The sequence below is a fragment of the Anguilla rostrata genome, chromosome 8 (genome assembly GCF_018555375.3).
Source record: "Anguilla rostrata isolate EN2019 chromosome 8, ASM1855537v3, whole genome shotgun sequence".
NCBI lineage: Eukaryota > Metazoa > Chordata > Actinopteri > Anguilliformes > Anguillidae > Anguilla > Anguilla rostrata.
In genome coordinates, this window is record NC_057940.1 from 456 (window position 1) to 28,322 (window position 27,867).

The window sequence follows — 27,867 nt, forward strand, 5'->3', positions numbered from 1 at the left end:
CACAGTAGCATAGAGGTTGACTGGTGGAGTGCAGTGTCCAGTTGGGTGTCTAATCGTCCGATCGTCCGTTCGTCCGTCAGTTCGTGTCTTTGAGTCGGTCTGTCTGGTCGCATTCTCGGCCATTCACCCGTCCAATTGCCCGCCTGTTCGGTCGGTCGGTTGTTCGTGCCTTCGGCCGTTCGCCTACTTCCATTCGATCGCTGGGCTGTTCGATTGTCGGTCCGTTCGTTCGTCGGTCCGGGCTTTTGAAAGCGTTCGTCTGGTTACCGTGACCATGCGGTCGTGCAATCGCCCGGCCGTTCGCTCGATCGGTCGGTCTTTCGCCGGCCCGTGCGTTCGTTGGGAGAACTATTTGGACATTTGGATCGTGGCCGACGCAATCTCGCGGCTCATGATTCCTATTGTGCTCACCATAATCACCCTCTCGTTAAAACATAAAATCGTGTACATGGTAGTATGGAGGTGGACGACGGTCAGTTGTCCTTGGACAATGGAAAGTAGCCAGCGCAATCTCGCGGTGAAAGACTCCTCTCTCTCTCACCAGAACATACTCCCGTTAAATTAGAAAAACCTTCATCCCGGATTATAGCCAAGATGGAGAGTTGTGCTCGACAAGCGTAGGCCCGTGCCATGCCCTTGGTCTCCCCCGACCAACCACGCAGTCTATGTACTGTGATGGGGGGAGCCATTGTAATATTCTACGCCCTAACCTAGCTCTAGCCATAACCCTAAACCTAGCTCTGGCTCCAACCCTAACCCTAACCCTAACCCTAGCTCGAACCCTAACCCTAACCCTAACCCTAACCTTAGCCCTTACCCTAACCCTAACCCTAGCCCTAACCCTAATCTTGGCCCTAGCCCCAGCCCTAACCCTACCCTGGCCCTAACCCTTGCCCTTAACCTAACCCTAACTTTATACATAATATAACAGATCAATAATTTAAGCTTAATAAACCGTTTGAATAGTCAATATAAAACAAACCCCCTGCCCGCTCGCCCTCCAACTCCATAGACTGTAGTATGGAAGTTGAACATGTGAGTACAAACGCTCAGCCAGACATTGAGAATGACCAGCGCAGTCTCGCGGAATCATTCACTGTTCACTCGGCTCATGTTCATCCTCCCGTTAAATGGATAATTAAACCATAGAATTTAACAGAGTCTTTTATAAACAATAAACTCACAAATAATATAGCGAATCAGTGATTTAGTGTTGATATAAATCGTTTTGAAAAGTTAACGTAGTACAAGCCCCCTGCCCGTTCGCCCTCCAACTCCATAGACTGTAGTATGGAAGTTGAACATGTGAGTACAAACGCTCAGCCAGACATTGAGAATGACCAGCGCAGTCTCGCGGAATCATTCACTGTTCACTCGGCTCATGTTCATCCTCCCGTTAAATGAATAATTAAACCATAGAATTTAACAGAGTCTTTTATAAACAATAAACTCACAAATAATATAGCGAATCAGTGATTTAGTGTTGATATATATCGTTTTGAAAAGTTAACGTAGTACAAGCCCCCTGCCCGTTCGCCCTCCAACTCCATAGACTGTAGTATGGAAGTTGAACATGTGAGTACAAACGCTCAGTCAGACATTGAGAATGACCAGCGCAGTCTCGCGGAATCATTCACTGTTCACTCGGCTCATGTTCATCCTCCCGTTAAATTGTTAATTAAACCACAGAATTTAACAGAGTCTTTTATAAACAATAAACTTATAAATAATATCGCAAACCAATAATTTAATGTTAATAAACCGTTTTGAAAAGTTAACATAGAACAAACCCCTTGCCCGCTTGCCCTCCAACTCCTTAGAATGTAGTATGGAGATTGAAAATGTGAATATAATGCCCAGTCAGGTATTGAGAATGACCAGCGCAATCTCACGGTGATCATTCGCTGTTTTCTTGGCCCATGTTCATCCTCTCGTCAAATGGTGAAATAAACTATAAAATGTAACAGAGTCTATAAATAACTATAACCTTATAAATAATACAGCAAATCAATAATTTAATGTTAATAAACCATTTTGAAAAGTTAACATAGAACAAACCCCCTGCCCGCTCACCCGACAACTCCTTAGACTGTAGTATAGAAATTGAACATGTGAGTATAATGCCCAGTCAGGCATTGAGAATGATCAGCGCAATCTCGCGGTAATCATTCGCTGTTTACTCTGCCCATGTTCATCCTCCTGTTAAATGGTTAATTAAACCATGATATTTAACGAAGTATTTATTAAATAACAACCTCATAAATGATCTAGCAAATTAATATAAACTGTTTACAAAATCTATTTTTAAAGTTAATTTTTTTAAAAATCCTCACCCGCTCGCCCTTCAACTACTTAAACTGTAGCATGGAGGTTGAACGGGTGAGTATAATGCCCAGTCAGGCATTGAGAATGACCAGCGCAATCTCGCGGCTCATTCTGTGTTTACTCTCCCTATGTTCATCCTCCCGTTAAATGGTTAATCAAACTATAATATTTAACGGAGTCATAAAATTGTATACATGGTAACGTAGAGGTTGACTGGTTGAGTGTAGCGTCCAATCGGGTGTCTGATCGTCCGATCGTCCGTCAGTTCTTGTTTTTGAGTCGGTCTGTCTGGTCGCATGCTTGGCCATTCACCCGTCCAATCGCCCGCCTGCTCGATCGATCGGTTGTTCGTGCTTTCGGCCGTTCACCCACTTCCATTCGATTGCTCGGCTGTTCTATCATCCGTTCGTTGAAGCGTAGGCCCGTGCCATGCCCTTGGTCACCCCCGACCAACCACGCAGTCTATGTACTGTGATGGGGAGAGCCATTGTAATATTCTACATCTTAACCCTAACCCTAACCCTAACCTCCCTCTCTCTCTCCTCCTCCACCTCCAAGATGGAGGCATGCTCGCTATGTGCACTCGGAGCATGGAAGTATGCGATTTGGGACACAGCCAACGTTTCAGGTAAACAAGTCCGTTTCTCATAAATCATCTGATGCTTTCAACCAGTCAGAGACAAGCTACCTTTCCCCTATTCCGGTAAATTCCACCATAGGAATTTCCATGCAGCTCATAGGAAATCACATGGTTTACAGTCAGAAGAGATCTGGTTGTATATTTATATATATAAATAACTGAGATTCTTGACACTTGATCTCTTTAAGTATCTATACCATGCAGAGTTGCAGGATATCGTGTGGCTCACAGTCAGAATAGCTATTCAAACAGGAGTAAAAGATTATTTGCTTTCTTATTTATGAAATATTGATGCATTGAATGTATACATGTGTCAATTCACATTTTTGGAAAAGGTATTGGAAAATATTAGAATATAAAATGATTCACTTGTAACAAGCTCACTTAACATGGTAAGCAAACACGAATCAAGCTGTAGTACTTGCACAAATACCCTGAAAAAAATCCTGCATTTATGAACATAATGTGATGATTTTTGCAATATTTTGCAACAATTTCTCTTTTTTGAAGATAAATGTAATATGTAATCAAGATAATATCAACAGAAAACAAAAATGAAGAAATAATTAAAATTTGTGATAAACAATAACACGGTCCTGTATTAGTTAATACATACATGATTGAGCAGTCTAATGTGTCTTATTGTTGGACATTTTAGAATCAGCTTGAACATGTATTTATTTGTCCAATATTTTCTATATAAAATGCCAATACTCATGCAAAGAAAACCCTTTTTTGGCTTTTATGCTTTTAGATTACTGATGGTCACATATCAATACTACTTGGATTTTGAATATATTATTTCAGACTAAAAACTGAATAAAAGTTATAAATAAAAAATGCAATTATCAGTGATCTTCAGGGGTGTTCTTAAATGCTGCCAGTTATCAGAGGGTGTGTCCAGGAACCCCAACCCCAACCCTAACCCCAACCCCAACCCCAACCCCACCCTAACCCCAACCCTAACCCCAACCCCAACCCTAACCCTAACCCTAACTACAATCCTAACACAAGCCCCTAACCCTAGCCCTAACCCCTAACCCCTAACCCTTAACCCTAGCCCTAACCCTAACTCTAGCCCTAACCCTAACTAGTAACCATAACCCTAGCCTTTACCCTATCCCCAACCCCTCTACTGAGTAGTCTTTCATAAACAATAAATAATCCAGCAAACAGATTTTGTAAACCTTTATTACGATTAAGTAACTTGTTTGAAAAGTTGTTATAGAAAAAACCCCCGACCCATTCACCTTCCAACTGCTTAGACTGTAGTATGGAGATTGAAAATGTGAGTATAATGCCCAGTCAGGTATTGAGAATGACCAGCGCAATCTCACGGTGATCATTCGCTGTTTTCTTGGCCCATGTTCATCCTCTCGTCAAATGGTGAAATAAACTATAAAATGTAACAGAGTCTATAAATAACTATAACCTTATAAATAATAAAGCAAATCAATAATTTAATGTTAATAAACCATTTTGAAAAGTTAATATAGAACAAACCCCCTGCCCGCTCACCCGACAACTCCTTAGACTGTAGTATAGAAATTGAACATGTGAGTATAATGCCCAGTCAAGCATTGAGAATGATCAGCGCAATCTCGCGGTAATCATTCGCTGTTTACTCTGCCCATGTTCATCCTCCTGTTAAATGGTTAATTAAACCATGATATTTAATGAAGTATTTATTAAATAACAACCTCATAAATGATCTAGCAAATTAAATGGTTAATCAAACTATAATATTTAACGGAGTCATAAAATTGTATACATGGTAACGTAAAGGTTGACTGGTTGAGTGTAGCGTCCAATCGGGTGTCTGATCGTCCGATCGTCCGTCAGTTCTTGTTTATGAGTCGGTCTGTCTGGTCGCATGCTCGGCCATTCACCCGTCCAATCGCCCGCCTGCTCGATCGATCGGTTGTTCGTGCTTTCGGCCGTTCACCCACTTCCATTCGATTGCTCGGCTGTTCTATCATCCGTTCGTTGAAGCGTAGGCCCGTGCCATGCCCTTGGTCACCCCCGACCAACCACGCAGTCTATGTACTGTGATGGGGGGAGCCATTGTAATATTCTACATCTTAACCCTAACCCTAACCCTAACCTCCCTCTCTCTCTCCTCCTCCACCTCCAAGATGGAGGCATGCTCGCTATGTGCACTCGGAGCATGGAAGTATGCGATTTGGGACACAGCCAACGTTTCAGGTAAACAAGTCCGTTTCTCATAAATCATCTGATGTTTTCAACCAGTCAGAGACAAGCTACTTTTCCCTATTCCGGTAAATTCCACCATAGGAATTTCCATGCAGCTCATAGGAAATCACATGGTTTACAGTCAGAAGAGATCTGGTTGTATATTTATATATATAAATAACTGAGATTCTTGACACTTGATCTCTTTAAGTATCTATACCATGCAGAGTTGCAGGATATCGTGTGGCTCACAGTCAGAATAGCTATTCAAACAGGAGTAAAAGATTATTTGCTTTCTTATTTATGAAATATTGATGCATTGAATGTATACATGTGTCAATTCACATTTTTGGAAAATGTCACGGTACGGGGGGTTGGGACCCAGGCGCAGAGTAAAGAAAGACAAACTCAAAAAAGGGAAAATTAACAAAGACTTTACTAACAGTTTACAGGGAACAGAAAAGGCCACGAAGGACAAAAGCACAAAGTCAAAAAATATCTAAATAAAACAGAAAACAAGAGGAACTCACAAACACAGGCAGGGCAGATCACGGGCTGGGCAGAACACAGGCAGGCAGAGCACAAGGGCAGGTCAAAAACACAGGCAGATACAAACAGTCAAAAACAAGCACAGATCGGGGACAAACACAAGTCAGGAACAAACACAAACAGGTCAAAAACGCAGGCAGGTACATATGGTCTGAACAAACGCAAGTCGGGAACAAACACAAGGAACCAGCACCCGAGTCATGGGAACAAAGAACTTAAATAGACAGGGGGTAACAAGACACAGGTGAACTCAAAAAATAATCAAACCAGAAGGAGGGGATAACAAGACACAGGTGGGAACAATAGCCGCGTTTCCACCGCAGGAACTATACCCCGGAACTAGGAACCTTTTGAGGAACTCAGTGCGTTTCCACCGCAGGAACTAGGGTCTAAATTTAGTTCTGGGGGCTTTGTTTTACCCCCCAAAACGTTCCTGCTCGGGGGGTAGTACTTTCCGAAAGTACAGGAACCTTTTGGGTGGAGCTTGCAGTGCTGAACATTTCTGATTGGTCGAGTACTCGTAGCATTTGTGTTGTATTTATTTTCCGCCATTACCCGCCATGTTTGAAAATATTCAGCGGCAAACCAATTTATTTTCATAATAACAAATCAAACTTGTATGTTATGCGGCGCAGTAGCCTACTTTTGGTTATAGCCTGTCAACGTCTTGGAATTATAACGTGTGCTCTTCTGTTCTTTTCTTGCTTTAGTATTCGTTTTATAAAATGCTAAGCATTCGTGCTGGGACAGCATATTACGTAGGCTACCAAAACATTCAAACGGATTAATTCGGTTGCTGAATATTTTCTTCCGGATTTTCTTTGTTAGCCCGTTGTAATTGACTCAAAACGTTTGATACAGTTATGTGAGGTATGCGGTAGTTCTGCATAATTAACATTGGTGATACAGTACAAGCAAACTGGAAATCACCTTCCGCACTTTTTATCCGGGTAAAATAACAGGTTCATTCTAGTACTCTTCCCTTTAGCTTTTTCAGACTGCCGTAATTTTACTCAATTTTACTGCCATTTTTCAATTCCACGAAAAGACCAGGAAGACTATGGACTCATTTATGGTGCATGGTTCGCATCTGGAGGGCACACTTCGCTGCTCGGCTAGCAGTAACTTCGAAGGAAAGCAAACGGTGGCTGTACCACTACTAAAATTACATTTTCACGCAAGTCCGAGTTTTCGTTCTTATCTTGTCATTTTGCGATTAGCCTATATGGAATTGACGACGAGAAAGTAATAAAACAGCAAATTGTTTACAACGTGTGCATGTTTTCTGCTGTTAATGAATGTGTTTGAGAGGATATATGAAAATCAATAAATACAAAAGTAACCATATATAGTCATTGTTGGTAACCCGTTGTATATAAGTGGAATAAACCCCTCCGGGCTGTCCCGGTTATTATAAAATAATGTAGGCTACTTCGGTGGTAGTATGGGGTTACAGAAGAAATCATATGACAGATGGACCGACGACAACGTCAGTGGGCTAATTTGCCTAATCTTCGCGGTACTTTAGACCCCGGTGGAAACGCAGACAACCATTGGCTGAAGGAACCTTTTAGTTCCTGGTAAAGTAGTTCCTGGGACTGAAAGTTCCGGGTAATTTTGGTGGAAACGCGGCTAATGATGGAATAACGAGACAATTGAAAACAATCATACAATTAACAGGGGGGGAGCAGGACACAAAACAGAAGTGCCGCCATCTGGCGGCCCAACAAGGGAAACACAGACAGGAAAACACAGAACCATGACAGAAAAGGTATTGGAAAATATTAGAATATAAAATGATTCACTTGTAACAAGCTCACTTAACATGGTAAGCAAACACAAATCAAGCTGCAGTACTTTATCAGTGGGTGTTTCCAGGAAGTTAGTGATGTATAAAAGCAGGAACCTTCATAATTCAGCAGATACTGTCCCTCTGAAGCACCAGTGCATCAAACTACTCTCCACACACCTGTACGGATCAACCAGCACACAAACATGAGCAGAGGTAAGTTTGTGTTTTAACAAAAAAGTTTTTCTTCAACATAAATTTGTAAAAATAAATATACTGTTTGAGAAACAGCCAATTGATCTGATGCAAATTTAACACATTCATTTCATAGGACTCATAAAGTATTCAGTAATTATAGGTCCCTTCATCCTCAGAATTTTTCAGACATGTGGAATCCAAATAAATGGTCCAAATTTGGACCTCCTAAACCTGACAAAATTTCCACACTTATGTACAGTAAGAATGTCAGTTCTTTGTGTGGGCCAAGCCGTATGAAGCTGTTGCTTGGAATATTGTTTCTTCATCCTTTGTAATGTAATTCCAGTGGATTTGGCAATCAATAATTCATCATGTTCAGATTAATTGCCCTTTCTTTATCCTGTGTATGTAAGTGCATTCTCAGTGCATTTTGGAATTTATAAATGTATTGTTATATGGTTAAGGTTATTATTAAATGAGGGATAAGGGACACAATAGTTTAGTAATTTTTAAAATTTTATTTTTGGAGAATCGTATTCTGATGTTATTTCTGTATGAGAGAAGGAGTAACTTCATGTTTTTAAAGCATATTTTATGAGCATATTGTATATTGTATTTTCAGTTTGGCAATATACTGTTACCCAAATGTGTGTGGTTCTTATATAATTTGAAGTGTGTTGTGAGTTATGCGTAGGTCAATGGTTGTACTAAGGTTACATCGATTGATTAGTTAACAGTTCCCAACATGGACTGGCACGCATCAGATTCAGTCTGAGACCATGGTGCTCACTCATACGCTACAAGCAGTGCCTTTAAAAAGTCAGCTACCCAGCAGCCCCCTGTATTAATACTATGTTAAAGACATACAGCTGAGACCAAAAGTTTACATACACCTAGGCTAAAGATATTCAAACTCAGTTTTTCACAACTCTGAACATTTCATGTTACCATACATTTATTTTGGCAAGTCAATTAGGGCATCTAATTTGTTCACATCAGAAGTAATTTTGAAACAATCAATTAGAGACAGATTTATTTCAGCTTTAATTCACTATATCAGTGAATTCCAGTGGGTCAAAAGCTTACATTAACCAAGTTGACCGTCTCTTGAAACAGTCTGGAAGATTACAGGAATTGATGTAATGACTTTTTAGAAGCTTCTGATTGGCCAAATGTCATAATTAGGAGTTAATTGGCACCTGTGACTGTATTTAAGGGCCTACCTTTAGAGCCACATTTTTGCCCTTGATACCATGGGAAAATCCAAGCAACTCAGCCAAGACCTCATTAAAAAAAAATTGTGGACCTCCACAAGTCAGATTCCTCCTTGGGAGCAATTGCTCTGGCCCCCATAAATAGCGTTGTCCTTTGGTTTGTCTATTCTGAGACGAACTGTAAAGGAGGCGTGACCCATAGATCACCTGCCTAGATTAGGGTATCAGTGGACTTTAAATTGCCCCAATCACATTTGCTTTGATTTTTTCAGAAGTGAGGGCAGGCTGCATTCTTAAGCTAGCTTCATACTTTCCGCTTCCACGTGTCCGCGAGGGTCCACAAGGGTCTGCTTTGGTCCGCGTGACGTAAATATTGTCACATGGCTAGCGTGGCTATATCTACATTGAGAAGCTACGAGTGTAATCAGGTAAATACAGCCTTATACGTACGAGCCAGAAGAGGAGCCTCAACCAGCTTTAACAAATGAAGAGAAAGAGTGACCAAATCTCTGTTCTGCAAAGGATTTAACAGAATGGTGAATTTTACTGAGTAACCTTAGTGTTACGGCCCGGCTCGAAAAGCCGTAACAACAAGTCCAATTACCCAAAAACACAATCCAAAAACTGATTTAAAAACACAAACCCAGACATTTATTTATATAAATAACAAACTAAAATAAAAGAAAACCAGCAAAGTTTGCAAAATGATCTACAGTAAAAGGATCTTCACAAAAACCGACCGAACACAAACCACACAAAAGAAACCCGAAAGAAGAGCCCAAATAAAGCATCTCTACACAAACATAAAAGCCCCAGAAGAAAAAATCTCCCCTGCCTCATACTACTGGGCTTATATTGGGTCACAGGCAGGTGGAGGCAATCAGGCAATTAGGTAATTAAGCAACTACCTCCACCTGCACTACCCAGGCAAGCAGAGGCAGGGGACGTAACACTTAGTTCACGTTACTGCTAGCAAGCTGGCAAAACCAATAATTTTCAACAATTCAAAATTATAATTCAACAATATGCCCCAGCACTAGGCTACTGTCCTACATAGCATACAGCTTCAAGCTCTTTCACAAACAGCTATTAACAATGTGGAGTCCACCCATCTTTCCCATGAGAAATCTAATATCCTAGCCACCTTTCAGCCATACATACAGCCTCATAAAATCCATAGCATTTTATCTCAAATTACATTTTTCCCCCATTTCAGATTTTATGTGTTTTTTTTCTGCATTAATTTTTTTCCATGTTATCAGGCATATGTAAATAGTATTCCCAATGCTCAACAGCATTGAATACGATTTGGAAAATTTACATGAAGGTCTCACAATTCTGTGGCCAGTTTATATGTACATTCTGCTTTTTACACCAGATTTTTTAATTCCGTCCGTGATTTCTGCAAAATGGGAAATATGAGGCCCGTCATAAAGCCTGCTGTACGTCATAAGTGAAAACAATTAGCAATAGACTATGCCCAACTTCTCCATATTACCGAATATTTGTCAGCTCTGGTAAAAAATAAACCTTCAAGGAGAATATGTATTTCTGCACTGGAATAAATTTGACATTCTAGTTGTATATAGACAACAACTATTCTCTATGGCAAAGGAGTGTTTCACTCAGACTCAAAGAGGCTGTTTTAGCAGGAGAGAATACTTTTATTTGCCTCAAACTATGGGAGGAGATATACAATGAGTTTAAAACATTTATTGGCCATTATGTTATGTCCTACATGACGTCACAAAGGACCTGCACCCAATAGCTCAGTGCCTGATAATAAACTGAACTCCACCCATTTAATCCCCACGTAGAAAAAGATGGAAGTGTTTCAACTGATATACAGTCAGGTCCATAAATATTTGGACATTGACAAAGTTTGTCTACCACAGCATATTGGAGTTGAAATTAAATAATATGAGCTCAAAGTGCAGATTTGAAGGTATTTACATCCAAATCGGGTGAATGTTGGGTGAACGGTGTAGGAACTGCAGCACTTCTTATTTGTGGTCCCTTCTCTTTTTTATGGGACCAAAGGTAATTGGACAATTGGCTGCTCAGCTGTTCCATGGCCAGGTGCGTGTTATTGCCTCATTATTTCATTTACAAGTGAGTAGATAAAAGGTCTAGAATTGATTTCAAATGTGGCATTTGCATTTGGAATCTGTTGCTGTTAACTCTCAATATGAAGTCTAAAGAGCTGTCACTGTCGGTGAAGCAAGCATCATTAGGCTGAAAAAAAAAAACCCATCAGAGAGATAGCAAAAACATCGGTGTGTCCAAATCAACTATTTGGTACATTCTTAAAAAGAAAGAACGCACTGGTGAGCTCAGGAACACCAAAAGACCCGGAAGACCATGGAAAACAACTGTGGTGGATGACAGAAGAATACTTTCCCTGGTGAAGAAAAACCCCTTCACAACAGTTGGCCAGATCAAAAACAGCCTCCAGGAGGTAGGCATATCTGTGTCAAAGTCAACAATCAAGAGAAGACTTCACCAGAGTAAATACAGAGGGTTTACCACAAGATGTAAACCATTGGTAAGCCTCAAAAACAGGAAGACCAGATTAGAGTTTGCCGAAAAACATAAAAAAGCCTGTACAGTTCTGGAACAATATCCTATGGACAGATGAGACAAAAGTCAACTTGTACCAGAATGATGGGAAGAGAAGAGTATGGAGAAGGGAAGGGACTGCTCATTATCCAAAGCATACCACCTCATTTGTGAAGCATAGTGGAGATAATGTTATGGTGTGGGCATATATAGCTGCCACTGGAACTGGTTCCCTTGTATTTATTGATGATGTGACTGCTGACAAAAGCAGCAGGATGAATTCTGAAGTGTATAGGGCTGTATTATCTGCTCAGATTCAGCCAAATGCTTCAAAACTCATTGGATGGCACTTCACAGTGCAGATGGACAATGACTTGAAGCGTACTGTGAAAGCAACCCTAGGCTTTTTTAAGGCAAAGGAGTGGAATGTTCTGCAATGGCCAAGTCAATCACCTGACCTGAATCCAATTGAGCATGCAGTTCACTTGCTGAAGGCAAAACCTGAGGCAAAACACCCCAAGAACAAGCAGGAACTGAAGACAGCTGCAGTAGAGGCCTGGCAGTGCATCACCAGGGAAGAAACCCAGTGTCTGGTGATGAGGATGGGTTCAGGACTTCAGGCAGTCATTGACTGCAAAGGATTTGAAACCAAGTATTAAAAATGACAATTTAAATTATGATTATGTTAGTTTGTCCAATTACTTTTGAGCCCCTAAAATTGGGGGGGGGGGGGGGGCGGGGGCTATGTATAAAATTCACATCTTGATTGTTTCATTTCAAATCCATTGTGGTGGTATACAGAGCCAAAATGATGAAAATTGTGTCACTGTCCAAATACTTATGGACCTGACTGTAAGTTGATATAAAACAACTGTTTTCTCGTATTATTGCTGATGCTTAATACATACCGTACAGTAACCCCATACAATGTAGTCTGAAGCCATGTCTGGATTTACCATTACAGTTACTTTAATAGATTAAGTGGCCACGCTGCTGGCTCCAGTTCTCTGAAACCATCTCTGCTGAAGTGCTGCATTGCTCGTGTTGACTGGAGTCTGTGAGGAATTCCGGTGTTGCCGACCTACATTCGTTTTGGTCAGAGCTGTATTTCACAGCTTTGAATTGAGTGGCTCTTCCACTAGCTGGGCCTCAGCGATCTTCCCTTCTCGACAATTGACTTGTAAGTAACACCATAATTCTAATGCTTTAAAATTCACCTGCTTTAAAATATCTACCTGAGCATTCCTCAGTGTGAGTCAAGTGGCCAATCGAGATAAATCTGGGGCCGTCTGGGTAGTGTAGAGGTATAAGCACTCGCCTACCACCGCAGAGAGCATGGTTCAAGCCCTGGCAGCAGTACTTCTGGCTTGGTCAGATGTTCCTACGAGCACAGTTGGCAGTGTTCGCGGGTGGGAAGCCGGTGAGGGTATGAGTCCTGATTGCTGCATTAGCGACTCCTACTGGTTGGTCAGGGCGCCTGTCCAGCGGGGAGGGGATCCGGGGGAGATAGCGTGAACCTCTGTGCGTGTTATGCTCTCCCAGTGAAACTCCTCGCTGTCAGGTGAAAAAAAGTGGCTGGCGACTCATGACACATGTATCGGAGGAGGCATGTGGTAGTCTACACCGACCCCAGACCGACAAAGGATAACGCATTGACCAGGACTGTGGCTGGTCCACACAGGGAATTGGTATAACGACTAAACTGGGGAGAAAATGGGAGAAAAATGGAAACAAATATATATATATTCAAATCTTGTTTGTGACTACATATAACTTCATATGTATAGCATTGCATTATGTCATATTGTGTCATTATCTTTATCCAGTATTGCAACCAAACTGGTTAATTACTGCATCATTTCTTATTAAAACATATTTTTATATACAGACATGATTGTGGTTCCTTTTTCAGGCTGACAGAATGATCCACTAACAAAGTCAAATAGGGATAACTGAATTCATAAGCGTGGAGGGTGAATTCCCTCTAAGTATTTTTAAGTGTTGCGGTTGATGTATTGAGGTGTTAAGGGAGATCTCTCTTATTCTGGATTCGGTATTCAGAGTGCTGGGCACTAACCGGGTAACTGAAAGTAATCCCTAAATAGTAATTCTCAAACATTGAGTCTGAGAGTAATTTAGATCAGTTCAATAAAATTAATCTAAACTTGACTGAACAAAGTTTTAGCAGCCCAACAAGATCAAGTAAGTCACTTCAAGTTCTTTCAAGTCACTTGGCCCTGTGTTTTGTAATCTTACCATTTTACAATGTCATGCAAACTTTGTGTCAGATCAAAGAGTCAAATATTTCGAATTGCCTCATGGAACACATTGAAATTCATGTACAAAACTGCTGCTGAGTAACTACAGGAAGCATATTTCTCCAGAAAACATGTTTATACTTGCTTCTGAACTGAATTTGAGTACATGTACAAGTTATTGTATATTTGCTACATACAATAAATACTGCATGTAAAATACATATTGTACATACATACATAGAGAACTTCTTTATCCCCATGGGGACATTTCCCTCGCAGCATGTTACATTCACATTTACAAACACGCACTTATAACAAGACACATACTATCATTCACGCAACAGAAAGGCTGCATAGCGAAATACATACATACCAATACAAATTGGACATACACACGCCTATTCAATCAATCTTGACTCTGAGAGAGCCATCCACACATATGTTTGGCCTGTCCATGTAGTGCATGCTTATGCACACAGGGCCAAGTGACTTGAAAGAACTGAGGAAATATTGGGTAGCATTGCTTTGGAATAAATCTTATTTAATTTCGGTGAGGCAAGATAGCCTATAATGTTTGTAGTACCGTAACTTGGCGTCATTTTGATATCAATACTTTTGAGTAACTTGGCATTTTTGTACGTTGAAAACGTGTTTTTGATGAGATATCATTTCTTTTTGCAAAGCGTTTTATTATGAGAGTGAGAAATGCGAAGTGACCCTGTAAGAAACGGTTGTGGATTATGGCTGTCCTTGTGTGAATTTGTACAGTCTGATGAGCGTGTACTGTTTAGCAGTTTCGGTTTGCTATATATGTAAAACAGTGGCTGTGACAAAGGGTGCGATGTCGTAAGTGTAAACGCAACAGAAACGCAGGTGAAATATGGCCAGTGTATGTACTCACGGATTTGACGGCCATCCAACAAGCCTTGATTGAGAAAAGAATCAGCAAGCCCGTAGAATTAGAGCTGCCTAGGTCGCAATTTGTGTATCTTGCTGTCCTGCTCCGTTGTCTGTTATTTCGTGGAGATGCACTTTTAGTGTTTGTAAGGTTTATAAGGCATTTTGATAGGCTTATCTGCAGGTGGGAATCCTGTTCGCTGTTTTGCTAAGCTAGAACCGGAAAACTTGATAGTGGAGAATAGGAGCAGACGCATATGTCCCAGTAGGCTTTGCATATGAGAAAATAACAACAGTGTGAGAGAAATTAGGATGAAATGATGAAATTGCATAGTTGGAACAATATGTTTTTAGCAGAATGGGCATGTAGGTGAAGGTTGACATGATCACAGACTATAGTGCGGAGTAAATGAAGTGATCAGCTTAGTTTCCTTATGGAACGGTATATATAACAGTCGGTATAAAACATTAGCTGTTAAAGTGGAGGGTTAAGTAATGTGTGAAATCTATTGCACTACTGTGCTTTTCTCATGTTCAGTACTAGTAGTTATACTTATCAGTGAGTCGTGATTTAAATGTAATGTTTTAATGGGGAGTTGCAGAATGTAAATACGTAGTAATTGTTTGTATGTGGCTAGATAGAGAACAGGGCGAGGTAGCATGAATGTAGAAACGTGGCATTTGCTGATAAGAAGGTTTTGAACGGTAGCCAAGTGAAGAAATATAGTTAGTAGAAATGGCAGAGTGGTGAACTGCTGTAACGTTTTAATAAAAGGAATACATTTGCCGTCATGAAATCCATATGAGTGGCCGTGAGTGAGTTTTGGTAAAGCAAATATAAGCATAAGAAAACGTTAGTGTAAAAGAGGAAATTATCTGCCTGAGGGCGAGGTGAGATTCAATCTTTCAACCGGAGGTTTACCAGTCTGTGACTTTGTTAGTGCAGCACCATGACATAGCTATGCAAAGCGTGAAATATCATTAGCAAACTTGTCCGTGGTTTTAAAGAAGAACACAGGCAAGTAAGCACAGAAGAGCTCCCGTTGAATCCATATGGCTTTGCAATATTGTAGCCAGTTAATAACGGAACATGCAGACGGTACGTCATAATGCAGTGTATACGTTCGGTGAACGGCGGGTAGATATGGTGCAAAAGCAATAATTGAGAAGTAGTAGACAATTATTAGTGAGGGTAAAAGCAGGTTAAAGAAATGTGTCCCTGGGCTTGAACCTATGACCCCATGTTCCCAAGACTGTAACCTTACCCACTAGGCCACTGGCAGATTAGCTGTTAAAACTGGAAATGTTTCAGAGTAAAACGGCATGGGTATTTTGCGTGTGTATGCAAGTTTTTGATTGGGTCGTGAGGGTGAGGATTTGGCTGGTGTCGGTAAAATGTCCAGTGGGGAGACATGTTGTTAGTGGGATAGGTGGCAGGAAAAATAAGAATGAGAAGAAGAAGAAAGAGAAGAAGAAGAAGGAGAAAACACAAAATCCCCTTAGTTTGGGGCTTTATTGTGTGGACCTGTGAAGTTGTTTATGAAATCTGTCTGTTGAAATGGAGTCAGAATGTACAGAATTGAATGTTTTTAAGGGCTGAGTGTCTGTGGCTGTTGTGGTTATTTCTGTGGGGAACCCTGAAAAGTGCCAAACTCTCGGTGCTGTATAGGTATGGGGCATGCCCCCACCAAGGCGTAACTTGGCGGGATGGCATACCTGCAACCCCAATGTAAAACCCTGACAACCCACCTGTCTTGTTCCACCTCTTGGAGAGCAAAGATGGTAGCTGCTTCCTGTTTGTAGTCATGTTCAGTTTCGTAAAGTAAAGGGAATATGCCATGTTCAGTTTCATAAAGTAAATGGAAGATGTCATGTTCAGTTTCATAAAGTAAAGGGAATATGCCGTGTTCAGTTTCATAAAGTAAAGGGAATATGCCGTGTTCAGTTTTGTACGGTAATATTGGGTTAAATTTGGGTGCTTTTACACTTGCATGATTCATAACATAACATGACATAATGATGAGAACAGGCTATTCAGCCCTACAATCTTTGTCATTTTTCTGACTAAATTCATCTTCTGATTACCTACAGACTAAATAGTATCTAACACCATGTCAAGCCTAGTCTTGAAAATCCCCAGTGTTTCTGCTTTTACTACGTGACATGGCAAGCTATTCCACGCATTGACTACTCTCTGGCTGAAAAAATTCTTAATCTCTGTATGGAATTAATCTTTTTCTAATTTACATTTACGATATGAAGAATCTTTTGTAGTTCACTTTGTTGATCCCCTTTATGAATTTAAAAGCCTCAATCAAATCACTGCATGCTTCCACTGAAGTTTTTTCACATTTCAGGATGACATCATCATGCTCACGCCCACTGGGGTTGAAAGACCATCCCACACAATCTGACATTATCTAAATTCTAGAAAGATGGTGGAGAACTTGAATTTCCCCAGTTATGCAAGATATTTAGCATTTGTGTGTGGTTCAATATTTTATTATCACATTTAGTATCCTACCCGAAGGCTAGATTGTGTACAACGGATAACAAAATGTCAGTTCGTTTTTGTGGCTCTGATCTTGGGAATTTAAGACAGGCAAGCAGATATGAATTGTATATGTATATGTATATGCTTGTATATGAATGCTGCTTAAACAAAGATGACTCTAAACATAAATAAGAATGGCAGCTACCATTATTTCAATATGTGATTATGCATGGATGAATTTATTCAATCAACCGTTTCAAAGGAACAAATTCGTTAGTGGGAAATAATTGTTTTTAATCTGATCTCTGAACATAAGGAAACAATAACTATAATATAACGTGACATATCTATTTCACTACAGAAATATTTCTGAATTAGTTTAGGTGAGATGCAATGAACTGGCAATAGAATGTTGGGTGTTACAGTGGATTAGTGCTGTAGGCTCAGACATTGCACACATTGGGATTCTGGAATTACACTAAATTTATTATGTTTGTATTCGACCTACTATGAGATATTCACTTTCAGCTGTAGCCTACTTGAAACTAACAAGCTATATTGCGGCATTAAAAAAGCTGGCCACGTTTAAGATCTGTGATTGATTCTGGGACTATTTGTGGGCTCGGAAAAATATAACAATTACGATAGGACTATGTGCCCTGCGATAGATTGGCGGCCTGTCCAGGGTGTAATCCTGCCTCTCGCCCAATGCAAGCTGGGATAGGCTCCAGCACCCCCTGCAGCCCTGCCCAGGATGAGCAGGTGTAGATAATGGATGGATGGATGATAGGACTATTTCATTAATAGTAGACATCAACTTTAATGATGGAGAAGCAGATAAGCTGTCCCAATTTTCATCACGCAAAGTGGAGGCATTTTGGATTACAGAGACGTTTACATAGACTAAAGAGCCATAAGTGAGTGCAATGTTAAAGGAGTACCATGGTGGTTGAACGTGACACTTCCCAGTTGTGTTCAGGCAACAACAAAACAAATGTGCATAATTTTTTTATTCTTCAGTCATTTCAATGTACTTTAAAACGTATTTTTCTAAGCCTAAATTTCCCACTCTAAAAATTCACCCGAACCGTCTGGGCGTGGTAATGAGAACCGTCAGTTAGCTATGATTGACAGACCGTGCCCCGTTACCATAGCTACCCCCATGATACGCTCTCTTTGGGAGACTGAATTTTCACAAGCTAGCTAGCTTAGTAGTATATCAGGTATCGATAGATAGCTAAGGTAAGGACGTTGACTTATATCCAATTATAATTTTTGCTATCTAGCTAGCCAAGTTAAGATAAAAGCACAACTATAACGTTCTCATAAAAGCAAACTAGCAAGCTAACGTTATCGATAGCATTGCCTTATGAAAGCAAACCTACTAGCTAGCTAACATTAGCTAGCTAGCTAAATGAATATAACCAGAAATAATCTAAAGGCACTCTAATATAAGTGAACCTAACGTTAGTCAAATATTTGCATTGTCTGAACAGCAGGACGGTGTGTCCTGTCAGATTTCTTTACGGGGCATGGGAATGGGAGTGGTTACTGTATTCGTGACGTAGCAAAATGACAACTTTCTCAACCGGTTGAAAATAGGACGATGAATTTAAAACGCATATTTCTCAAAAAATACAGAATGGACATATTTAATACTTTGCTCATTGTGTTTCTTCAATGCCTCTTGTGCAAATAGCACATAAAACCGAGAAAGTGTGAAAATCACCATGGTACTCCTTTAATACCTCACATACAGACATACGAAACGTTTTTCGAAATGATTTATTTGGTGCTGTTCTGAAAGCTGAAAGGGTAAACAATCTTTTCATGCAAAAATAAACAAGAGCAAATAACAGTATAAAGTATTTAAAAATGTGTTTTATGATGTGGGTTAGTGTGTTCTAGGTGGGCTGAATGACCTGCTCTACTCATTATGTATTTGTAGCAAGCTGAGTGCCACCGCTCGGTTAATAGATGAGAGAGACGAGAGTTATTTCAGGACGCGAATGCGTCTTTTTATTTTCACGGCCACCACGCGGCTTTCGGTTTCGTACCAAACGCAACGGTCAATGCTGACTCTCGGTCAGCACTTCCTCCGTCTCCAGTCCGTCTTTCATCTGCCTCCGTAGACCACCTTTTAAGCGTCCAGGCTCACTGTCGAGGTAATCAGTACATTGTCAATCAATGAAACAATTAAACATTGGTGCTGATTAGTAATCCCCAACAGCTGTGGCGCAGAGTCCGAGAGCCGCCCCGCCCACTCTCTCTCTCTGCAGCCAACGCAAAACCACGCCCCCCCACCACAGTATTCTTTGCCTTTGGCAAACACACTATTATTATTGCACATATTATTTATTCATTATTAGTGTGGTTGCCTTAGGCAAACACACTATTATTATCCCACATATTTATTAGTGTGGTTGCCTTAGGCACCACATACTCGTGCAATATGTCAAATCGAGCGGCTTCATCGGGAATGGTGTGCTATTACTTTGTGGAAAGTTTGGGTGGACGGTTTTTGAGAAATGTGACTTTTTCTGGGGAATTTTTCCCATAGAGAATGAATGGCGGAATGTTCACCCTTGTGATGTCACAATGCTGTCTTCTCACCCTTGTGATGTCACAATGGTCTGTCTTCTAGCAGCAGTGCTCTGGTCTCTCTCGGGCTTTGGACATTTAACATTCATCTCTATGGAGCAAAATTGCCCACAAATTGTGGGATGCCTCATTGGACTTGGTAGAGAGTCCATTGTTCATTGGTGAAGATTAGCATGGCCCCCTTTTCTGATTGGCCAATCTTTGATATTTCATAACTTGTGAACCGTTTGTCATAGAGCATTATGGGTTGCGTCATAGGACTCAGTAAACGCCCTTGTCCATTGGTGCAGATTAGCCTCGCCCCCTTTCCTGATTGGCTGATGTTTGATATTTCATAACTTTGGAACCTTTGTCATAGAGAATTATGGGTTGCCTCATTGGACTCAGTAACGACCTAGCAACCGCCTAGAACATCGTAGCAACACCCTAGAAACCTCATAGAACACCATAGCAACCACCTAATAACACCCTAGCAACTGCCTAGAACTCCATAACAAACATCTAGCAACACCCTAGCAACCACCTAGATCATTATAGCAACAACCTAGCAACCTCATAGAATACCATAGCAACCACCTAGCAAAAAAAAAGAGATTGTGTTGTATATTTTGACAGCGGAAACAGGGCAGCAGTGTAGCAGAATCATTGGAATAAGGGAATTATATTTCCATTACATTACATTACATTTTGCATTTGCAACACTAAAGTTGCAGGTTTAATTCCCAGGTGGGTTTGAGTTAGAGTTAGGGTTGGGGTAGCAATGCTGCTGTACTTTAAGAGAAGTATTGAACCTGAACTGCTACAGCAAATACCCTGCTTTATTAGTGGACTGTATGTAAAAAATAATATAAACTGTGCATGTTTCCCTAAATAAGAGCATCCATGAAATGTCTAAAATAGAAGTGGTTGTCAAACTGGATGAAAATCAGTGCTCAATGGTGTTATAATTAGATCTTGTAATGAAATCTTCTTGCAGTTAAATCTTCAGTTTCACAAATGAAATATATTACAGTAATCAGAAGAGGTAACCGTAGTGTGCTTGTTTTTCCACAGGAAACAAGCAGCCTGAAGAGCTGAGGATTGTGTTGGTGGGAAAGACTGGAGTAGGAAAGAGTGCAGCAGGAAATACCATCCTGGGGGCAGAGGAATTTGAATCAGAGGCCTCCTCTTCTTCTGTGACAGCAAAATGTGGGAAAGCCAGAACGGAAGTGGATGGAAGAGGTGTGTCTGTGATTGACACTCCAGGCCTGTTTGACACAGAGCTGACTAATGATACGATCATAGAAGAGATTACACAGTGCATCTGCCTGTCCTCTCCGGGACCCCACGTGTTCCTTTCGGTGATCCAGATAGGCAGATTTACAGCAGAAGAGCAGGAGACGGTGGAAATCATTCAGGAGACTTTTGGTGCTGAAGCAGCCAAATACACCATGGCACTGTTCACTCATGGAGACAAACTGAAGAAAAAAACTATTGAAGAATTTCTGAGTAGAAATCAAAAACTTGCGGAGTTCACTGACAAGTGCCGTGGTGGATATCATGTTTTAAACAATGAGGAAACAGATCGCTCTCAGGTCTTGGAGCTGCTGAAGAAGATTGATAGGATGGTGACAATCAATGGAGGAGGCTGCTACACCAACAAAATGTATGACATGGCTGAAAAGGCAATTGAAGAGAAGAAGAAGATGATTCTGGAAGAACAGGAAGCGACCAGAAGAAAGGAAGAGAAAGATCACAGGAGACGTTTGGAGGGAGAAGCCCTAACAAAATCTTTGAAGGAGCTTCTGGAAAAAATGGAGAGGCAGGCTAGAGAACAGGCAGAGAGATATAATAATGCTTTTAAGCAACAAGCGGAGGTTAAACCAGGAAATTCATGCACTATTCAGTAAATACCCTGTATTCTTTTTTCAACTGATTATTTCATTACATTATATTAGATTGCATTACAGGCATTTAGCAGATGCTCTTATCCAGAGCGACTTACACCGCTTTTTAAACAGCATTTACACTGTTATCCATTTATACAGCTGGATATATACTGAAGCAATTTAGGTTAAGTACCTTGCTCAAGGGTACAACGGCAGTGTCCTAGCAGGGAACCGAACCTATGACCTTTCGGTTACAAGCCCAGTTCCTTACCCATTGTGCTACTCTGCCACCTACAGTATCCAGTTATCCAACTGGATCAGTGATCACTTAATAAATACATCTATGTTGATTTAACTTCAGGGTTAATTATATGTGTAGGAAGAGGTAATTGAGATTCAATCAAACTCTTTAATTAAAGACAACTATGTGCTGCCTTGTATTCTTAAGCAAGGTGCTTAACTTAAGTTGCTTCAGCAAATGCCCAGCAGTAAAATTATTATATGTTAAGACTAGTCTATGTTAGAATGTGGGCATATATAATTTTTTGCCATAAAATGAGTGCCGCTGTTGGTATGTTACTGTACTTTTATGCTTGCAGTTATGTACTATAAACCTAACCATAACTATAAACCTAAGATCCAATATTAGAGTTCCAGTAAAATCCAATAAAATTTTGAAGCAGTAAAGGATCTGTAAAATTGCAGTTAACCCAATGTTAACCCAACAAACGATAATTTGTAGTGTAAGAAAAGAAAGTGTGACTAGACAGATAACTTGTCTTTACACAGTTAAACCTATAAGATTTTCCAATACAATATTTTTTTCTTACATGATGTCTCTAGATGTGTTTTTAAATTAAATATATGATTGTGTTTTAAATAATGTTATATCTCATGTTTTATTTAAATGTCAAAAATAAGGAAACACATGCTCATCTAATCTCATGAATGAACAGAAAACCTGCTCACTGAAATAATAAATATATAATAATATATAAACTTTACATTGAGATAGGTGCTTTGATTTTGAATATGTGGATTTGTAACATTGAGTCAATAATAAAGTTTTGGTTTTTGACCTGAGAGCAGTGAAGATGTCATTATTATTTTTTGCTATTTTTTTGCTCAATTGTGATAATACGCATGTTTTGTGAATGAGGCCCATTGTTGGTAAGTTTGCAGACATTTTTCTTACTTGTGTGAAAATACTGTTACAACTAGGGGCTAACCCTGGGAAACAAGTCCCCAGGAAATTCTGGGTATTTACAGAAAATGGTTTAGTCAAGAATTCCTGTGAATCCCAAGAATTCCCAACCAAACTATAATAAAATAAAATATAATAACAGGAAAATGGGGGGGAAAAAAAACATTTTCATTGGCGTTACACCAGAGCAGTTAGTTTAGGCAATAAATGTGGTTTAATTTCATTAAAACACCTGCAATAGCTGCTTGTCAAGCTTGACATGATCCAGCCAACATCCACGGAGGCAGAGAGAGAGTTTTCTGTCTGCGGACAATTCAATACAATAGTCAGGAATGACTTAAAACCATCAATGTGCTCTGCTTCTTGATAGCGCACTTCCAAAGGAAAAACAAAGTCATGTCATCATTATTTACCTTTGCCTGTATTGTTTTATGTATCATATAGGCCATTGTCTATTTCATTTTAATTGGGGGGATACGTTTTATTTATGATTGGCCACTGCTTTGTTTTATTACAATAGGCTAAAGTATATTTTGTGAACTTGCTGGAATCCTGTTATTATTATCTGAAGAAAAACAAGTTTTCAACGTACAAAAATGCCAAGTTACCCACATATACGAAGCACTGTCTATTAGTCATTAGTCAAGTTACAAGAAACAATATTGGGTTCCAAAACAGTGCTGCTACCCAATGTTTCCTAAATAATTTCAAGTGTTTCAAGTGTTTTTTTCATCTTCAAGAGAATGTGGTCATTCAAGCTTTGTGTCACACAGATAGCCAATATTATTACTGAACAACATGTTGCAAGTTCCATGTTCATATGTGGAAAATTTAAGAAAATCATGGGGAACTGATAAAATGCTCCATAAGGAGATGTAGTGTGTAGTTTGTAATTACTGTGTGTTGATCCGGAAGGTAGAGAACTATTTACATGGGTGGACAGATTCACCTCTAATTCCGATCGGCAGAATCAATTTACATACTGCCAAGGATGGTGTATCTGTTCCAATCTTTGCCCAATCCTTAGCCCCACAGCTTTTTAAAAAATTCCTGATAAGAACATTAGAGAATTTGTCTGGAATCATAAAACTCTGAGGATGAGCATGTAAAAGTTCATGTGGGATTATAGTCTTGGTGGCTTCCTCTGCCCAAATCTAAAATGTACTCCTTTTATTTGGCAGCTCAAATGAGATTTGGTGCATTCTGCCCACTCCTGCACCCAAACTGAAATGTATGCTGTCAATGAAGAGATGGACAATGACACTGTGTGTAAATGTAATCCCAAATCCATCACTGCTAAGGCAAATATTTCACTCACTATTCATTTGATAAGAATCTGGTATGAATTTTGTAAGATCTTTAGTACGAGGACTGATTTGTCAACTAAAACACATTTATGGACCTTGAGGAGGAAGATGGGGTCTTCTTAACATATGAACAATTAAAAGGGAAATATGGCTTATCCAATAAGTAATTTGTTATCTGCAGCTGAGGATTGTGTTAAGAACTTTGTCAAGTCTTCCTTGATCAAATCCAGATTTATTCTGACTCATTACAATGTTTTCCATCAACATACTCCTATTTCTCCTTACTATGCTCCTCAGAAGCTGCAAGCCTGAGACTTCAGAGGTGTGTTTTAGATGTGGTACGATAGAGGGCACTTTTTTACATCGTACCTGGTTATGTTCCAAGTTCGAAACATTTTGGCATGATTTCTGTGAGACAGCGAGAGAATTTATGGGGGTGTTAGTCCCACTGGACCTAAAGGTGAAACTTACATGGGTTTCTGTGAGATGGTCATGAGTATAAACATCAAGTGTGTGATGCTCGGTCTTGGCCAAATGCCCTAGTGTGTGCATTTTGGAAGACTTTAATTTATATAATGATATAATAATTTGAATTTTGAAATTTAGGTGAATGATAGATTTAATCTTCAGGAATGCGAGTTTGGTATTCACTTTTACAGTGTTTCTCCCCTCGCCTGTGAAATAGGCAAATGTATCTCAAGCTCACAAATGTCCATATGGAGTTTTGATGTTATGATTCTTCTTTCTCAATAAAATTGCATCTATCAGTTTTGACGAGAAACACAACAGATTACACAATTACAAAATTTGAAAATGTTACAAAACAAGCATTCTGGCTAACCGTAGCATTAGCAATATCAGGCTGGTAGTTCAGGACAATAAAAATAGACTATTAACTCAGTTCATGCTCATGTGAGTGTATTGATGACAGTAATACATACTTCTCCCTTTCTTCCAGAAGCCAGTGTCCTCCCTTCCCTGAAACTGATATTAGTGGGGATGAGCGGAGTAGGAAAGAGTGCAGCAGGAAACACCATCCTGGGGAGAGAGGAGTTTAAATCTGAGACCAGCCCCTCATCTCTGACCCTGACAAGTGAGGGAAGAGTAGAAGACATGTTTGGGAGAAGAGTCCTTGTGGTGGACACTCCAGGCCTCTGCAACACTGAGATCTCAGGGGAGAAGCTGAGAGCGGAGATGCAGACAGCCCTGGCTCTGTGTGACCCTGGACCCGACGCTTTCCTCCTGGTCATACAGCTGGGAAGATTCACTCAGCAGGAGAAGAGAGTGATGGAGACCCTGCGGGAGCTCTTCCCTGAGGGAGTAAATCAGCACACCATGGTCCTCTTCACTTATGGAGACAGGCTGAAGAAAAAAACCATTGAGGATTTCATTAGCAGTGACGCAAACCTGCAGCAGCTCATAGAGAAGTGTGGGAATCGATACCATGTCTTTAATAACCAGCAAATTGAGAATCACTCTCAGGTCTCAGAGCTGCTGCAGAAGATTGGTAACATGGTGGGCACTGAGAAGAAGACGTTGGATGAAGGAGGTAAAGTGGCCAGAACAATTTCAAATAATTTCAAATATAATCAAATATGATCAGTGAGAAGTTAGGCAATATTTCACAGCAGGATTTAGCAGTGGTAGTGAGAATTTGCATAAAACCTGTATGACCCATCTTCCAATTTTTTGGGGTAGGGTTTTTCCCCCCCATTCAGATTTTTTTTCGGGGAAGCTTAATCTCCCATAGTCTGTTAATAGCTTAATAGCAAATTAATTTTCTAAAAGGTACAGTTAAAAATGAAGAGTCAATTTGATTAAAATTTTATTTGAATTTATTTTCAAAGTTACAAAGTTCTGAATGATGCCCTTTCCCTAATTGATTAAATTTCAGAGGTTTTCCTGTAATTTGTGTAAAGATCTTTTAAGATCAAACTTTCTATTAGTAGCACTGCGAATATGTAAGTGTAGTTTTCTTTTTTTTCCACAGGAAACCAGCAGTCTAATGAGCTGAGGATTGTGCTGCTGGGAAAGGCTGGAGCAGGAAAGAGTGTAGCAAACTCTATCCTGGGGGCAGGGGAGTTTAAACCAGAGGCCTCCTCTTCCTCTGTGACATCACAATGTACGAAAGCAAGAAGCGAAGTGGATGGAAGAGAGTTGATTGTGATTGATACTACTACAAATCTCAGGAATCCTAACATCATCCAGGAGTGCATCTCTCTGTCCTCTCCGGGACCCCATGTGCTCCTGGTGGTGATCCAGCTGAGTGGATTTGCACCGGTGGATCAGGAAACAATGGAAATCATTCGCCACTTCTGTGCCACAGCAGCAAATTACACCATGGTGCTGTTCACTCATGCAAATAGCCTGAAGGAAAAAACTACTGAAGAATTTCTGAGTTGCAATGAAGACCTTGCAGAGTTTATTCATACGTGCCGTGGTAGATATCATGTCTTTGAGAGTGAGGAGAATGCGGTCTCAAGGCTGCTGAAGAATATTGATAAGATGGTGAAAATCAATGGAGGACGCTACTACACCGAGGAGATGTACACGAGGTCTGTCAATGCGAAAGAAGAGCAGAAGGAGGGGATTCTGAAAGAACAGGAAGTGGTCAATCGAAGGGAAGAGGAAGAGCTGAGGAGACATTTACAGGGAGATGCCCTAATGAAAGCCATACAGCAGCTTCATGAAAAAATCGACAGGAATGGTAGAGAGCTGGAAAGGACATATAACGCTTTTTTAAATACAAGAGAAAAAACATGCACTCTACAGTAAATACCCATATTCTTTTTTGCTGATTTAAACCAGATAAATGATCACTTAATGCCTCATCTATGTTGATTTAACTTAATTTTAAGTGTAGGGAGAGCTAACTGAGATTCAATTAAACTATTTTGTTAAAGGTAACCAAGTGCCGCCTAGTATCCTTAACGGAGGTGCTTGACCTAAATTACTTCTGTAGATGTGTTTTTAAATGATATATATGATTGTGTTTTAAATGATATTATATCTGATGTTTTAATTAAATGTCAAAAACAAGGAAACACATGCTCATCTAATGGTTTATGAATGAACAGAAAACCTGCACACTGAAATATTAAATATTATATTTACATGTAAAATTAACATTAAGATTGGTTTTGATTTTGAATATGTGGATTTGTAACACTGAGCCAATAATAAAGTTTTGTTTTTAGACCTGAGAGAAGTGAAGATGTAATTCATTTTTTTCTATTTCTTTGTAGTTACTTGTTGTTCCTGTGTTGTTTAATGGTCATGGGGCAGTTCACGATCAAATCTGATCATATGCACGTTTTGTGAATGAGGCCCGTTGTTTGTAAATTTGTGGTCATTTTTCTTATTTCTGTGGAAAATATCATACTGACTAGGGTTGAACCCCGGGAAACGGGATCCCAGGAAATCCTGGAAACCTCCAGAAAATAGTTTGCCCAGGAATTCCCAACTATATAATATAATATAACACAATATAGTGGTGCAGTGGGTAACAATGTCACCTTACAAGAAGGTCACAAGAAAGCGACTTACAATAAGTGCACACCGAAGGTGATTGGGACAACTACAAAACACAGGTCCCATAACGTACAATTCTCAACAGCTATCCATAGCCAAGAACACATGCAACAATCTGTAGACAGAACAATTTTTGTGTGTACTTGTGAGTGTAGACCCATGGGTGGAGCTTTCTCACCCGTCAAAATGAACCACATTTAGAAAAAAGTTTGATTGGGCCGTCTGTAGAGGTAAAAGCAC

General features: G+C 40.0%; 1 protein-coding gene across 2 annotated transcripts; it reads left to right on the forward strand.

Moving 5' to 3' along the window:
• Nucleotides 1-5,096: 5,096 nt before the first annotated feature.
• Nucleotides 5,097-27,760, forward strand: LOC135260440 (GTPase IMAP family member 8-like). Of its 2 annotated transcripts, XM_064345654.1 has the most exons (4): nucleotides 5,097-5,170; nucleotides 7,627-7,712; nucleotides 25,055-25,645; nucleotides 26,087-27,760. In XM_064345654.1, the coding sequence occupies exons 1-4, from the start codon at nucleotides 5,109-5,111 to the stop codon at nucleotides 26,869-26,871; spliced, it is 1,524 nt and encodes a 507-aa protein (XP_064201724.1). In that variant the 5' UTR covers nucleotides 5,097-5,108; the 3' UTR covers nucleotides 26,872-27,760. The 2 variants fall into 2 exon arrangements, with proteins under 2 accessions (XP_064201724.1, XP_064201725.1); XM_064345655.1 differs by lacking the exon at nucleotides 5,097-5,170 and having other exon boundaries at nucleotides 7,595-7,712.
• The last annotated feature ends 107 nt before the right edge of the window (nucleotides 27,761-27,867 follow it).